General features: G+C 40.0%; 1 protein-coding gene across 1 annotated transcript in view; it reads left to right on the plus strand.

Annotated features, from left to right (window-relative positions):
- ctnna2 (catenin (cadherin-associated protein), alpha 2) overlaps positions 1 to 15429 on the plus strand; it is a 342575-nt gene that overhangs the window by 208453 nt on the left and 118693 nt on the right. The window contains exon 8 of the mRNA XM_028456891.1: positions 9358 to 9438. Coding sequence (XP_028312692.1) covers positions 9358 to 9438 — 81 coding nt within the window. The remainder of the gene's footprint in view (positions 1 to 9357; positions 9439 to 15429) is intronic.

The raw sequence follows: 15429 nt of genomic DNA on the forward strand, positions 1-15429 counted from the left end.
ATTTGAAATCCAGGCAATCGCACATGGGGTCATGACCCCCAGGTTGAAAAACACTGCATTACATGTTTTTTTTTTAAGTGTGCAGGAGTAGGGGGTACATGGCTTCAGGTTGAATGTCTGAAGGGGTACGGAACTGTGAAAAGTTTAGGAACCACTGATCTAGACGTACACAGCATTTTTTTTTTTCTTTTTCTTTTTTTTTTGTTTGTATCCTGTAATGAAACCAGTTGATAGCGACTGTTGCATCGTTCTAAGTTGCACTTAATGAGAACAAGTGGAATTGGCCCATCTGTGGCAGTGCAGCTGAGGGAGCCCAACAAATCTAAATGAGCATCTAGCTACCCATTATCTACTGGTAACCCAACCATCACATTACAACTATTATCATCCCCACCCCCCTCCAGCCCCCTGCCCCCACATACACAAACACTCTCTCTTACCTTCTTATCATCAATGTGTCTTGCTCTTTAAGCCTGCTGCAGACAGTCTAACCACATTGGACAGTAATTGCGCCTCCCGCTCTGACCTAATTGAATTGACAAGAAGACAAAATTGATATCATTTACCTCATTGATCTTGGAAGACGATGAGAAACAATGGCTCATGTTTCCCCTTCACATGACTTATACAGTATTTTCTGTGTCTGATGCATCAAGATAATCTAGGATGCTGTGAGAGTAACAGAGTACAAGTACTCACAATACTGTAATTAAGTTGCTTTTATGGTTACTAGTACTTTTTTTCTAACTCAATAATTTTACTTGTACTTAAGTACGTTTTAAAGGAAGTAAAGTAATTAGTTACATTTCTACACCCAACCGTTATTGAGTATATTATTATTATTATTATTATTATTATTAGTATTATTATTATTATTAGTATTATTATTTATTTATTTATTTTTTTAAATGATCAACGGACATTGTGAAACTACAAAAAATGAAATGACCAGACAATAATCAAATACATCACATCATAGCCAACCAACTGTATTTTTTTAGTTGTTATAATTATTATTATTATTATTATTATTATTATTATTATTATTATTATTATTATTATTATTATTAATCAGTTTTTTCAGCCTGACATTTTTTTTAATTTATTTTGAATTTAATTAATTTATTTTAAAAATAATTTTTAAGTTTATATGAGATGTTTACTGTATGTAAAGGAACCATGGCAAGAATTATTACCAAAAATAAACGTGGGGGGTTCAAGTAACTAGTAACTTTAACTTTGAGTACTATTTAATTGAGTTTCTTTATATTTGTATTTGAATATTTTATGCATGACTTACTTGTACTTGTACTTGAGTACAATTGTAATCAAGTAACTGTACTTTTACTTGAGTAGGATTTATCAGTACTCTTTACACCTCTGGAGAGTAGTGGGTATTGCAAGTATTACTGCATTTTTTACCCCCTACAAGGAGGTAATATTTTGGTTTGTAAACAAGATTAGGACAAATGTACTTAACAGATTTTGACAAACTTTTGACCAACTATGAATCAATATACTGATTCTGGGTCAGTTGAAAAAAATCAAAAAATCTCAGTTCATAATTGACTGATCTTTGTTCTTCAATCACCCTAATTTCATTCATATCAGATCCAGATTGAAGTTGGTCCATTTAGACCTACTGTAACGTTATTATTGGGGATGTACATTTCTTCCAAGCCTTTAAAGTGTGAATGATCATAGTCCCATGATCAGGTCATGATCATGGCAATGAGTTTATTTGGCACTTGGTGGAGGTTTGCACTCTCTGTGTGCTCTTGTTAAACATTCAGCATCCATAGGCAGATTTGATCAATAATACTGAATGTGAATAAGTGGCAGCAGGTCAATACAAAATACTATAAGATAATTACATTTCTTTGACTTTTTTTAAACTTATTTTTAATATAAGGCTTCTGTCATTGCTCACCGAAGCTTACAATTATTGTTTTTTTTTTTTTAAAAAAAGCCATCTTTTCACCTTTAATGTACAAGCCAATCTATTTATCGATCCTCTCTCCTGTGTAGGATCAATGGCCGCTCTCGGCACTACACTACACTACACTAGGTAAAAGAGGTCATCTCACTGGATAGATTGTCAGTCCATCAGAAAGCCATCCACTGTAACCCACAATAACTAACACATTATTTCAGCAACTCTGATGAACCCAACACATTTTTTAAGAATGTTGGAGAATATCTCAACATCCTGTGAAAGTCTGGTGATATCTGGCTTTGACGGAACATAACTTAACCCATTGCCCCTCTAAGGGTGTTTTCACACTGATTTAGTCCTGGACTTGGTCCGAATAGGCGGAGAACAGCTGATAATTGTAGAAAGTGTCTTTTAGTATGGTTGACGTACGGACAACCCTCTGTGCTATTGGTACGGTTACCGAAGTACACACACGTGTTAGGGTTAGGTTTAGGTTATAACCCAATATCGCAACCATTTTTAGGGTTAGGATTAGAGGGGTTAGGTTCAGATTTAGGGTAAGGTTTAGTCTTAGTCACGCAACCAATGGCCAATGACTGACCAATCACATAACCTAAACTGGCCAAATAGGGGCGCTGCGTACGGATAAAATGTCGGTTTATTGATACGGCAACTGTACGGATAGCCACTGCCATAATTGTATCAACTTGGTTAGGCTGGGTTTGCGTTCAGAGCGCACCTTCTGATCCACACCAAAGGGGCAGTAGCATGAGCTAACCGCTTGAGGTGGCTGTTACTGGAGTAGAGACTTTTCTAGGCATAAAAACTGAAACTGGAAGAAGAGGCTCTCATCTATGAGAGTTCTGCCTTCTCAGTTTCCTTTTCTACTGAACACCCACATTGCCGTGCGCTCTACGTCATCTCCCATATTTCCTGTCTTTAATTCACACCGAGTGCACTTGCATTCACAGCGCACCTAATTGCTCTAGACTTTGATTGGAAACGCTTAGAGACCAGCAGAAAAAATGACACTAGGTTCTGTCTGTGTCAATGCACCCTAAATGTCAACAAACAATTTCATGACAAATTATAATTCATTAGTTATATTAAAAAATGTTATAGAATAAATTTGTTTTTACTAATGTACATAGAATATACACATATATCTTGTTTTTCTTTTTAACCTTGCTAGTTGTTTTACAGTACAGAAGTATTTGCAAAATGCAAGGTCACTTCTGAAGGAATTTCCTTGATTCATCCAACTTTGGTTCAAGATTCCCAATTTGCCACTCTTCTTTTTATTTATTTTGTTATTTTAGTGAAGGGTTCAAGGTGCAGTCTAACATTTTATGCTACAAGGCACCTCTGAATTATAGACTAGAATCAAGGGGACCTGAGAGAGTGCTCACAGTCCTCATTGCAATACACACCAGTCGTGAGCAAGCATAACTTCTCCTCGACTGCCCCATTACCTCCACACAATAGATGTTTATTTTCAGCCGCTCTCCTCTGTTTCTTTTCCCCAGCAGTGAATGAGAGCACACCGGGTGGTGCCAAATAATGGCTTGGTACAGGTTGGAAAGCATCTTGGGAATTTATTTTTACCTGGAAAAAAAACCAAACATGTATATTAAATTGTGTTGCAGTAGCAATCAATGTTGGGATGTTGGCGACAATTTAATCAACCGCCAAGCATATTGTCAAAGCTTGTAACGGCTGCAAACTGGTATGTTTTAGTGCTCCCACATTTCAGCAACACCTGGAAGGGAGCGGGGGGAAGTCAAATAGATTTCATGTTTCATAAAAAGAGAATTGCTCACAATAATGCCCCCCCCCCCCCCCCCCCCCCCCACACACCCCATGTGTTTTTCAAAGGTGCAATGATGTGTCAAACACCACAGTGAACATTGACTAACCTGTGAACCATCATCACCAAAGGCCACGTATGATAAGTTCCTATAGAAGAACATTCAAGCGTGTAGGTTAATTTTGGATGTTTTGATATTTGCTAGAAAATCTTTAACACCAAATATTTTATAAACCTTGCCAAACGAGACTTGATTAATAAATACAAGTGTGATCATAAAAAAAAAGGAAATAGCAAGTTGTGGCAGCTTTGTTTAGATCATGTAATGCTGCCTAAAACTAAAAATGCTACTCATCACTGTGTTGTTGTTGTTGTTGTTGTTTTATTTAGTTTTGCACATATTAGTTTAACTACTGTTTATATTTTTTTCTAGTTAATTGTTATTATTTAATGATTACACTATTGGAGAGAGCACAGTTCACCAAGTCAAATTCCTCGTGTGTATAACTTACATAACTTGGCCATGATTCTATTCTATTCTAAAAAGGCTTAATTGTAAACAAGAGCTTCAAATATTATGTGCATTATTTAGTCAGGTAGTATAACATCACGGTTGTAATCTTCTTAACTAAGATTTAGAGGTTTTGGGGGAAATAAAGCAGTTATTTTACAGCATTTCTTGGTTGAAGTAAATCACACAAATCATTGGTTTTACTTAATCTCTTTAATGTAAATTTGAATAAAAGCTGTCTACATTTTCCTTCCCCTTTTTTTTTTGTTCATTTATGTTTTTTATTCACTCATTATTTCATTTTATTATGTATATATTGCCCTCAGAAAAGCTCCAATTAAACTACTTTTAGTTGTTGTTGGTGAGCATCTGTAATCCCCCCCGTCCCTGTGGAACCCTAATGACAGATTAGGCTCTTTCGGCCACACAATGGCTCGTGTTGTCACATTTTCCATTTTGGACTTAAAAAAAAAAAGACAAAAAAAACTTGTCTGTGCCTCAACAATAAAGTATGAGTGTTTGTACATGTGTGCAACACGTAATGGAAAGCAGTAGAACACCATTTTCACTGACCCTCCACCTACTTACAACTGGGGTTATTTTTTTATGTATTTCCAAAAAAAAAAAGTTCAAATACTATAAAACAAAACACAGTGCTGTAGTGAGATAGATAGATAGATAGATAGATAGATAGATAGATAAACAACAACATTTATGACAGCTAGGAATGTGGTCACCACACATAAAAAAATAAATAGAAATAAAATCTTAATGAAATAGGGATTTAAGTAAGATTAGGGTCATGTGTTTCCTGAGAGGCAAATTCTTTTTTTCCCAATGTTGATTTGAATACCACACGTCTGCTGTGTGAGCCCTAAAAAGGGAATTATAATTTATTTTAATGGCTTTAAGCATTTTTTTAGTACTTTATCATCAGTGACCCTGAACATATAGGAGTTTCTCACATGGTATGTTTGCATTGAAGTGTGAATAAATCTTGGTGATTGACATGGGCAACATGTGCAAAGATTATAGCAGTTAATCTATAAATTGGAAGCTTTGTGAATGTCACATCTTTAGTGAGCCAAAGAAGAGTAGCTGGAGGTCACTAAGTAGAAAACTGGATCTTTTAAAAGAAACCTATAGGCCCTTACTGTATTTAGTTCAAAGGTCTAAATGGAAGGAAGACTATTGAATGGATTAAAAAGAGGAGAAAAATGTTTTCACTATACTATTTAGAATCAGAAGTACTTTATTGATCCCAGGGGGAAATTACTTTCTTGCAGAGGCTCGAGAATTTTACAAATGAAACCAAGAACCACTAAAGAAAGAAAAGAAAGAATAAAGAAAACCGACATAATGAAGTAAAAGACTGTTAATTAAATAAGGGTTAAATACAAGTGCACACGTTACAGTGGAAAAATAATCATAGTAATGCAAATGTACAAATATAATACAGATATATACAAGGTTAAAGTGTGGAGTCGTGAAGTTTGATTGTCACAGGCTGGAGTGACATCCTGTGAGAGTTCAGTTTAATCCCAACGTCACTGGCCTTGTGGATCAGTTTGTTCAGTCTGTTGGCGTCCCTTTTATGACCCTCAGCTAGAAAACCACAGCATAAAGGATCACACACGTCACCATAGACTCATAAAACATCCTGAGCATTTTTCTGCAGATGTTGAGGGACCTCAACCATCTCAGGAAATCTGGTTCGTCCTCTAGAGCAGTGGTTCCCAACCTTTCTGAAACGGAGCTACTTCATAGGTACCGAATAGTCCAAAGGGCTATTAGTTAAAAAATATATTCCTAAATACTCAGATTTCACAGTTTCATTTTCATTAGAGGGTATGGTTATGAGGAAGGTTCGCAGTAACCTAAAAAGGTATAGAAAATGTTGAGGTTTCAACATAAAATACTTTATTTCTCCTAATTTATGCAATTGTTTCATTTTCATAAAATTTTTCATGAAAACCACCTTTCGTTTTTAAACATATTTCCTATATATAACCTACCACTGACCATACAGAAGATCTGCAACACTTAAACACATTTAAAGATGTTTAATTTGATTTTTGGAGTTTTTTTCTCCACAATATTTTATTATGGGCTTTTTCAAAGTGATACAATTATCAATCATACTCATATTCACAAAGCAGTTCAGTGTCACATGTAAAGCAATAACAAAATTAAAATAAACCAAAAATAACACATAAAACTACTATAAAAACAATACTAAAACTTTATCAGCAGTATTGAACTTTACTAAGTACTAACTACAACTCTAATATCTTTGTGAGTTTGAATTCTTGAAACTTTTAGATGGAGCTCATTGATGACTAGAGCTCCTGAGGACCTCTCACATGGTCCAGGCGGGCTACCTGGTGCCTGTGGGCACCGTGTTGGTGACCCTTTCCTGTAGAGGGATTCTGTGTTGTTCTCCCAGTCTATTTTATTGTCAGTCACCAGTTCCAGGTATTTGTAGTCCCCACACTGACCCCCTGGATGGAGACAGGGCTAACCGGCCTCTTGGGCTGCGTCCCATTACCCACACTTGCGCCGCTGCACCCCTCAGTTGTAAATGGTAAATGGTAAATGCACTTGATTTTATATAGCACTTTATCACCACACTGAAGCAGTCTCAAAGCGCTTTACATATCAGCTCATTCACCCAATCACTCTCACATTCACACACCAGTGGGACAGGACTGCCATGCAAGGCGCTAGTCGACCACTGGGAGCAACTTAGGGTTCAGTGTCTTGCCCAAGGACACTTCGACACATAGTCTGGTACTGGGATCGAACCCCCAACCTCTCGATCAGAAGACGACCCACTACCACCTGAGCCACGGTTGCCCTTGTGCGCTTCTCCTGAAGGGTGCGAGTGCGTAGGGTGTCCCAATCTTATGGAGTGTGCTTTAGCTCCACCCACTATGCGCCCTTCATGCACACCTATGTGAAGTGTGCATGCGAGCGGACTTCGATGAAGGGAATTACCCACAAGTCCTTTTGTCGTGGGACGTTCCAATTAAAAATGTGAAACAATCAATGACAGACAAACTGTCAAACCTAAATCAATTATTTAATGTCTGTAATATATATTATATTAAAATACATTTTGTATTACAAGGGCTTTGGTACATGTTGTTGTGTTCTTTACATTTCCCCAAATTCCTTGTAATAGTGAAAATATAAAACGTACATGAAATGGCTGATAACAGTCCTCCTCAGGTCCACAACCAGCTCCTTAGTCTGTGTCACATTTACTAGGGGTGGGAGGAGTCATTTTTAGATTGATGCATTTCCAATAATTGATTATTAATATGATAAATTACAAAAAATGCTGCAATGGAATGACGCATTATGGTTTAGCTGATGAGTTTGTTTAATTTATTGTATATATTAAAAGCAAGTAGGCTGTTACTTTGGCACTTTATCATGTAGTTCTAACTTAACAGTTTTCAGATATCGGCTGCTCTAATAAATGGTAAAAAAATAAAAAAAAACATACATTTGTCATTTGTGTCTGAATGCAAATGCTATTTTTTTAAAAGCAGCAATTCATGAGTGGTCACGTTGGTAAACAAATAATTGCTCTAAAATACTGCATTTAGGTGTATCATGATGGAACAATAATCGAATCATAATCTAATTGCAGTCACAATAATCATATTCTAATTAGGAGGCGCCTAAAGATTCCCACTCCTGAAAATGTACCAGTGCTTTAATGTGATGGCAGTGTTCATACTGGGCTTATTTTCACATGAGGTTTGTGTTTGTTGTAGGCTCATTGAGCTGTCTGACACATAAAATCGGGCATTATGTTCCACTCAATTATCAAAAGGGCAGAACAATAGCCCCACAGACTCAGAAATAGACACCCCTGTTTGAAATCTCATTAAACAGGATAACATCAAAGTAGCCCTCTTAATCAGACCCCATTGTGTGCCCAAATCAGTGCATCTCAAGATAATATCCTATATACTTTCAAGCAGTCATGGATGAACAGGGATCCGTGTCGCCAGGTTCATGCTTCATCTGTAAGGGCCAAGAAGGCAATTCAGCCTTTATAGCCTCATGCCGGCCAGAATGTTCCGACTGTTGCCTAGCAACTCTACTAATATTTTGTGTATGCGGCTATTGCTCATACAGAAGCTTGTGTTTTACAATCTGCTGATGAACCATCTTAAGTGCTTTTTCATGAAAAAAAAAATGTACATGACACCAGAACAATGTGAGGGTTTTGAGGTGCTTTCACACAGCATTAAATACATTAAACAAGCTCACAGGTTCTAAGGCTAAATCAATCAAACCTGAATTCACTGTATACATATATATATATAATACTGTCCCACCTCTAGTAGTAGAAGTGGAAATTCAATAACTAGAGTTCTATAAGTCACCTGTCTCCTTGCCATGGTCTCATAGTAAAAACAGTACATGTTGTAAGTAGTAAATGGAGCGCACAGGTGGCAAAAAACTAAAAGGAAATCTTTCCAAATCCATGCTTGATTATCTTAAAGCAGGGAAAATCATGAACGGCATGTGGACACGTGCATAACGCTTAAAATCTGACAATGACTAATCTTACAGCTACTACTGCTATAGCTGTTTCCAAAGCAGCGTGTTGCTAGGTAACAATGTTAACGTTTAAGGTAATTGTCCTGTCTCTTTCTGGGAACAAAAATGTATCTACATTTTTAAACATTTGTCCATCACATCGTTTAAATTGTTCAATCACAAGTCTCTAATGTCGTTTTTGGTTGCTTTTGAGATTTAACATGTGTAAAAAGAACTGCATATATATATATATATATAAAAATTTAATAAAAACGACCCCTTACCTTACCCCTACAGCCTGGAGCTAAATGACAGGCTACCAGTACAGCATGTTGGGAACTTTAGATCCCTCAGGTCATGTACAATGTGTTGTTTACTGCTTGCATTGCACTGTGGTGCTGATGGTGTCAGAATAATAATGAGATAGACGTGTGAACAGCGTATTTCATTTTAGGCATTCCTGTTAATGTAATTTCTTTTGAATATCTCATGTTGAATAGCATCACTAATGTTGTATTTTATTTTATTTTTTGCCTTTTACAGACTGGCAGGAAAGAGAAAGGGGACCCGCTCAATTCAGCCATTGACAAAATGACCAAAAAGACTCGGGACTTGCGTCGACAGGTGAGTTAACAATACAATTGACTCACTGCACTCATTTTGGAGCATAATTAATCTTTTTTTTTTTTCTTCTTTTTCTTAAAATAAATAAATAACATTGATATATTTCACTTAAAAAACAAAAATACTAACTGTAATCTTTTTTGATGAAGTGAAATGTGCAAATGCATCTGAAAGCCTTTGGGAGACTCTCATTAATTAAAAACCCTTTCTGTGAAAGTATGAAAAATCCACTAATTTATTCAAATGTGAGGATTTTTTTTTATATAGTTTTTAATAGGAGGAGCAGCTCTTGCCACATTCCTCCACATTCCTTTATGCAATATTTCTGTAGAATAAAAAGAGGAAACAATTGAACCATTTTTCTCATGATTGAGCTCAGAAGTTGGTCACCAGTTAAAATGGGCACCAGTTTAGCCAAAACAAGTTCAGGTTCTTTCACTGTATTTTTTTTTTTTACACAAAGTGACGTTTAAGTCTTATGTAAAATAGACATTAATACATCATCTTACACTGACCTAAGTTATCACAGGTATACAGAAGAACTCAAATGCAACGCAGGAAGGAGTAGACAGATACTGAAATATCTAAATAAGATTGAAAGATTGAATAAACGGGCCCCGCACAAAACCAGGAAGACAAGTGAAATATTCCCCACTCGGATTTGTTATTTAATAAAGAACTCAGATTCCACACTTAATAATCAAAAACAGGAACTCTCAATACTTTGTAGGAGTTTGAAGTCTCTCTTAACGGGTTGACCATCTAGCAAGAGACTGACAGAACAGAGGGAGTATAAGTAACCTCCTCCAACTTGACGAGGGAATGAGGAGCAGCTGTGGAGAGCAGGAAAACTGGGCAGGCAGGAAAACATGGACAGGAACAGGGAGTGAATAAGGAGGTAAACCATAACTAACTAAGCAGACTCATGACAGAACCCCCCTCTCAAGGGACGGCTCCTGCCGTTCCAACAGCAACCACCACACCGGGAGGGAGGAGGGGAACCCGGTGGAGGTTCAGAACTCCTCAGAATGCCCAGAACCCCCTTCCAAACAGACAGAAGAACCACCACTCGATTCCTCCACAGAACCACTGTTGTCCAGCTGGTCATCCAAGGCCGCAGGAGGAAGGACAGAAGGCACCCCAGAAGCAGATCGGCCAGAAGCAGTGACGGCCGCCGAAGGTTGGTCCGGATGTTGTTCATGGAAAGCTCGAATGAGACGCGGGTCCAAGATAAACCTGGCAGGTACCCAACATCGCTCCTCAGGACCATACCCCTCCCAGTCGATTAGGTATTGGAGTCCTCTGCCACGGCGCCTGGAACGGAGAAGGCGTCGGACCGTTTAAGCAGGTTCCCCATCAATCAGACGCGTTGGTGGTGGAGGAGGTAGGGTTGGAGCAAGAGGACTTTCATGGACAGGTTTAACCTTCGAGACATGGAAAGTGGCATTAATGCGCATGGCCCTGGGTAACTTGAGACGCACAGCCACAGGGTTGACCACCTTCTCAACTTCAAAAGGGCCAATAAACCTTGGAGCGAGTTTCTTGGACTCAACTCTAAGAGGGAGATCCTTTGTGGAAAGCCAAACCATCTGGCCTATTTGGTATACAGGAGCCTCAGAGCGGCGGCGATTAGCAGAAGCAGAGTAATGATGTGCTGACCGGAGCAGGGCTTTCCGTGCCAGTTTCCAGGTTCTGTATCAGCGTTTGATGAAGGCCTGAACAGATGGGCAAGACGCTTCTTTCTCTTGGGACGGAAATAAGGGTGGCTGATACCCATACGCACATTGAAAAGGTGAAAGGCCTGTGGTCGTACTTTGCAGAGTGTTATGCGAGGACTCGACCCACAGTAACTGTTGGGACCAGGAGGACGGGCTCTTGGAAGCCATACAACGCAAAATAGTTTCCATCTGTTGGTTAATTCTTTCGGTTTGGCCATTTGATTGAGGATGGTAACCTGAAGACAAGCTGACAGTAGCCCCTAGAAGCGAACAGAACTCCCGCCAGAAAATGGAGGTGAATTGTGGACCCCGATCCGAGACAATATCAGTAGGTAGTCCGTGCAGGCGAAAAACATTTAGAAACATAATTTGGGCGGTCTCCTTCGCCGACGGAAGTTTAGGAAGAGGAATGAAATGAGCCATCTTACTAAAATGATCTACGACTGTCAGGAGCAGGTAAGCCGGTAACAAAGTCAAGGGATATATGGGACCAAGGTCGATGAGGAACAGGTAGGGAATGAAGATATCCAGCAGGTGCTTGGTGTGTAGGTTTTGACTGATTACATACAAGACAGGATTTGACAAAATCCCTGGTGTCTTCATCCAGGGAACCCCACCAAAACCGTTGCCGCAGGAACTCCTTAGTCCGCTGGATACCAGGGTGACATGTGAGTTTAGAACTGTGGGCCCATTGTAGAACATCCGACCGGAGCTGCTGAGGAACAAAAAGGAGATTGTCAGGGCAAGTGCTGGGTCCCGGACTGTCCTCCAGAGCAGCTTTGACCCGTTCCTCCACGTCCCATGTGAGGCTGGCCAACCACGTGGGAGCTGGACAGGATTGTCTCAGGTTCTTGTTCCTCTTCTTCACTCTCCAACATCCTATCGTGGAATTCCACCAGCTCTTCCCCAGAGAAGTCGTTCTGTCTGGAGTTCTCCATTTCATTCACTTTCGCTGCTTCAAAGTTGACGGCCAACTTCCTCTGTTTCCTTTTGGAGGCGGAGCCAGGGGTGTGGCCCGCCGCTGCTGCGTTGTTGTTGTGCCGAGGTGGAGTGTGCGTCGCCACCTCCTTCGTCCTGGAAACGACTTCGGAACCGGTGAGAGCGTGACTGGGTTTACTGGCCTGTGATTGGCAGAGAGCCGACGGCGGCGACGTCGCACATTTCAATGACTCGTTCTTTGCCACCGTTTGAGCCGCGTTGTAAAACTCACGAGGTTTTTGATTCTTTTTGTTGGCGGACGCTCGTTTCTTCGTCACCTGTAAGGGGATGAACTGGTTGTGTGAACCAATGGGCATGCCTGGTGCTGGTATCGCTTGTTTCAGGCAGATCTGATGGCAATACGGACTCCAACTAATAAAGGAACCTGTAGACCAATTGATATGCGGGTTATGTCGGAGAAGCCAAGGGAACCCCAGAATAACAGGATGTTGTGGTGTCTTCAGAATGTGAAATTGGACAGTCTCATGGTGCCTGCCAGCCAGTATCAGATGAACAGGAACTGTGCGATGTGTGATAGTACCCAGGAGTCTGCCATCCAGAGCATTAGCAGGAACAGATGCTGGAAGAGGAACACTTTCGATCTCTAATTGTTGGGCCAGGTTTTCATCCAAAAGGCAAATATCAGAGCCTGAATCTATCAAAGTAGCCAGGGTGTGAGTACCACGTTTGAGCACCAGGCGAGCCTGGAAGTGGGGTCGTTTGATAGGGGATGGTGTGGAGGAAAGACTCATCAGTACTCCCCTTTCTACTGATGAGCGTGCCCCTTTTACCGGACATCTGAAAACGTAATGGCCGGGCTTTCCACAGTAAAGGCAGAGATTTCTCTGGCGACGATGTTCTCGCTCCTCTGGCGAAAGACTGGTTCGGCCCACCTGCATAGGCTCGAGACCACCATTGTGAGGAGCCGGAAAGTGGTTTACATCTACTGGAGGACGTGGTCGTGGAACAGTAAGTCGCTCAGGAATTCTGTGCCTCTTTTCTTGCCGTTGGCCTTGGATACGACGATCCAATCTGGTGGCAAGCTCAATCAGTTTATCAAGAGATGAGGGAAGGTCATGTGAAACCAGCTCATCTTTGATGTAGTCATTCAGACCCAGGAGGTAAGCATCCGTTTGGGCAGCGGCATTCCACTGGCTCTGAAGGGCTCGGGTCCAGAATTCAATAGAATAATCAGAAACAGTGCGGGCCCCTTGTCGCATTCCTAGTAAACCTCCCCCTGCGTCCGGACCTAAAGAGGTTTCACCGAAAACTTTACGGAGTTCATCCGCAAAGGCCTGGAAGGAAGAACAAGCAGGTGTCTGTCGCTCCCACTCAGCCGTTCCCCACAACCGAGCCCTTTCAGTCAGATGATTAATGGCAAAAGCCACCTTGGCCCTCTAGGTGGAAAATGTATGTGGTTGTAGGGCAAAGAGTATGGAGCAGTTTGTCAGAAAAGGATTACATCCTTCAGGGTCACCACCATAGCGCTCTGGGGTACCCACTCGAGGTTCAGAGACTGGTAATGGAGGAGCAAGATCAGCGGGGGGCGGAGCTGGTGCAGGATTGGGATCAACAGCAGTGACTAACTGAGTGACAGTAACTGCCAGCTGTTGGATCTGAGCAGACAGAGTAGCAATGGACTGATCATTAGCTGCAGCTGCCTGACGAACATCAGAAGTAGCAGATTGTAACTGAGCCTGATGTTGCTCCATACACTTCTCTAGTCTGTCTAGCCGCTCCATTGGGCTTTCCTTCTGTGATGCTGAGTTCATATCTGGCTAGATGGTACTATCACAGGTATACAGAAGAACTCAAATGCAACGCAGGAAGGAGTAGACAGATACTGAAATATCTAAATAAGATTGAATAAACGGGCCCTGCACAAAACCAGGAAGACAACTGAAATATTCCCCATTCGGATTTGTTATTTAATAAAGAACTCAGATTCCACACTTAATAATCAAAAACAGGAACTCTCAATTCCCCACTTTAATAATCAAACTCAGGAACTCTCAATACTTTCTAGGAGTTTGAAGTCTCTCTTAACGGTTTGACCATCTAGCAAGAGACTGACAGAACAGAGGGAGTATATATAACCTCCTCCAACTTGACTAGGGAATGAGGAGCAGCTGTGGAGAGCAGGAAAACAGGAACAGGCAAAATCAAGGAACAGGGAGTGAATAAGGAGGTAAACCATAACTAACTAAGCAGACTCATGACATAAGTAGTAGTAGTAGTAATAATAATAATAATAATAATAATGAATTTGAGTTAAATACGCTTTTCTGAGCAATATGTGTCATTTTTAATTTAAAGTATAGCTCTTTAAGAAAATAAAATTCACAGCAAAAAACTACATTATTATAAATTATTGATGTTAGTTAGCTCATCTATCTTTTATGTCCTTTTGCGCAAAAATGAGCTATATTCACCACAACGAGTTCTCAAATGTTAGTAAGAGTTATCTAATGTCAGATAGATTATTTGGTTAAAAAAGCAACAACAACAACTTTTCCTTCAATTTTCTTTCAATTATTGTGATCATTACAGACTAAACTGATTTTTCTTGAAGCTACTTCTGCATCCAGAAAATATGCAACCTAAGATTTGTTATATACTGTATCAAATAAAAGCGTATTACCTCAACAATGTGCTGGTTTCAAATGTTTGACACAAACTTTGACTGATATCAAATCCATATCAACACAGTTGCAGTATTCAAGGCACACAATCTTTCGACACACACATTCTGAGTGCTATTTTATTTGTCTTCCATTCAACATACCAGTATGATGTTTATTTTCCAGAATTAAGATTTAGAAAACCAATTCCTAAATTCAATTACAAACAGCGTTTTTAGGGTCATATTAGAAACATCATAAAAACAAGAAAGTGTCTATTTGTACGGTTGCCGTACGGACAACCCCCGCTGCTATTGGTACGGTTACCGATGTACACACACGTTGGGTTAGGGCTAGGTTATAACCCAATATCGCAACAATTTTTAGGCTTAGTGTTAGTTAGTTCTAGGGTAATTTTTAGTCTTAGTCACACAACCTAAACTGGCCAAATAGGGGCGCTGCGTACGGATAGAATGTCGGTATATTGATACGGCAACCATACGGATTGCCACTGCCTAAAAACAACACCTGGGAATGAGTTATTTTTCTGTTACCACTCAATAACGTGATGACATCCCAAGGGTTGAAAAAAAAACCAAGTGGCGAATTGTAGGCAATCTGGGCTGCCGTCCTAACTGTCGTCATCGCTTTCAGTCCTTTAAAATGATTGTTCC

This window comes from Gouania willdenowi, chromosome 1, assembly GCF_900634775.1.
Source record: "Gouania willdenowi chromosome 1, fGouWil2.1, whole genome shotgun sequence".
NCBI lineage: Eukaryota > Metazoa > Chordata > Actinopteri > Blenniiformes > Gobiesocidae > Gouania > Gouania willdenowi.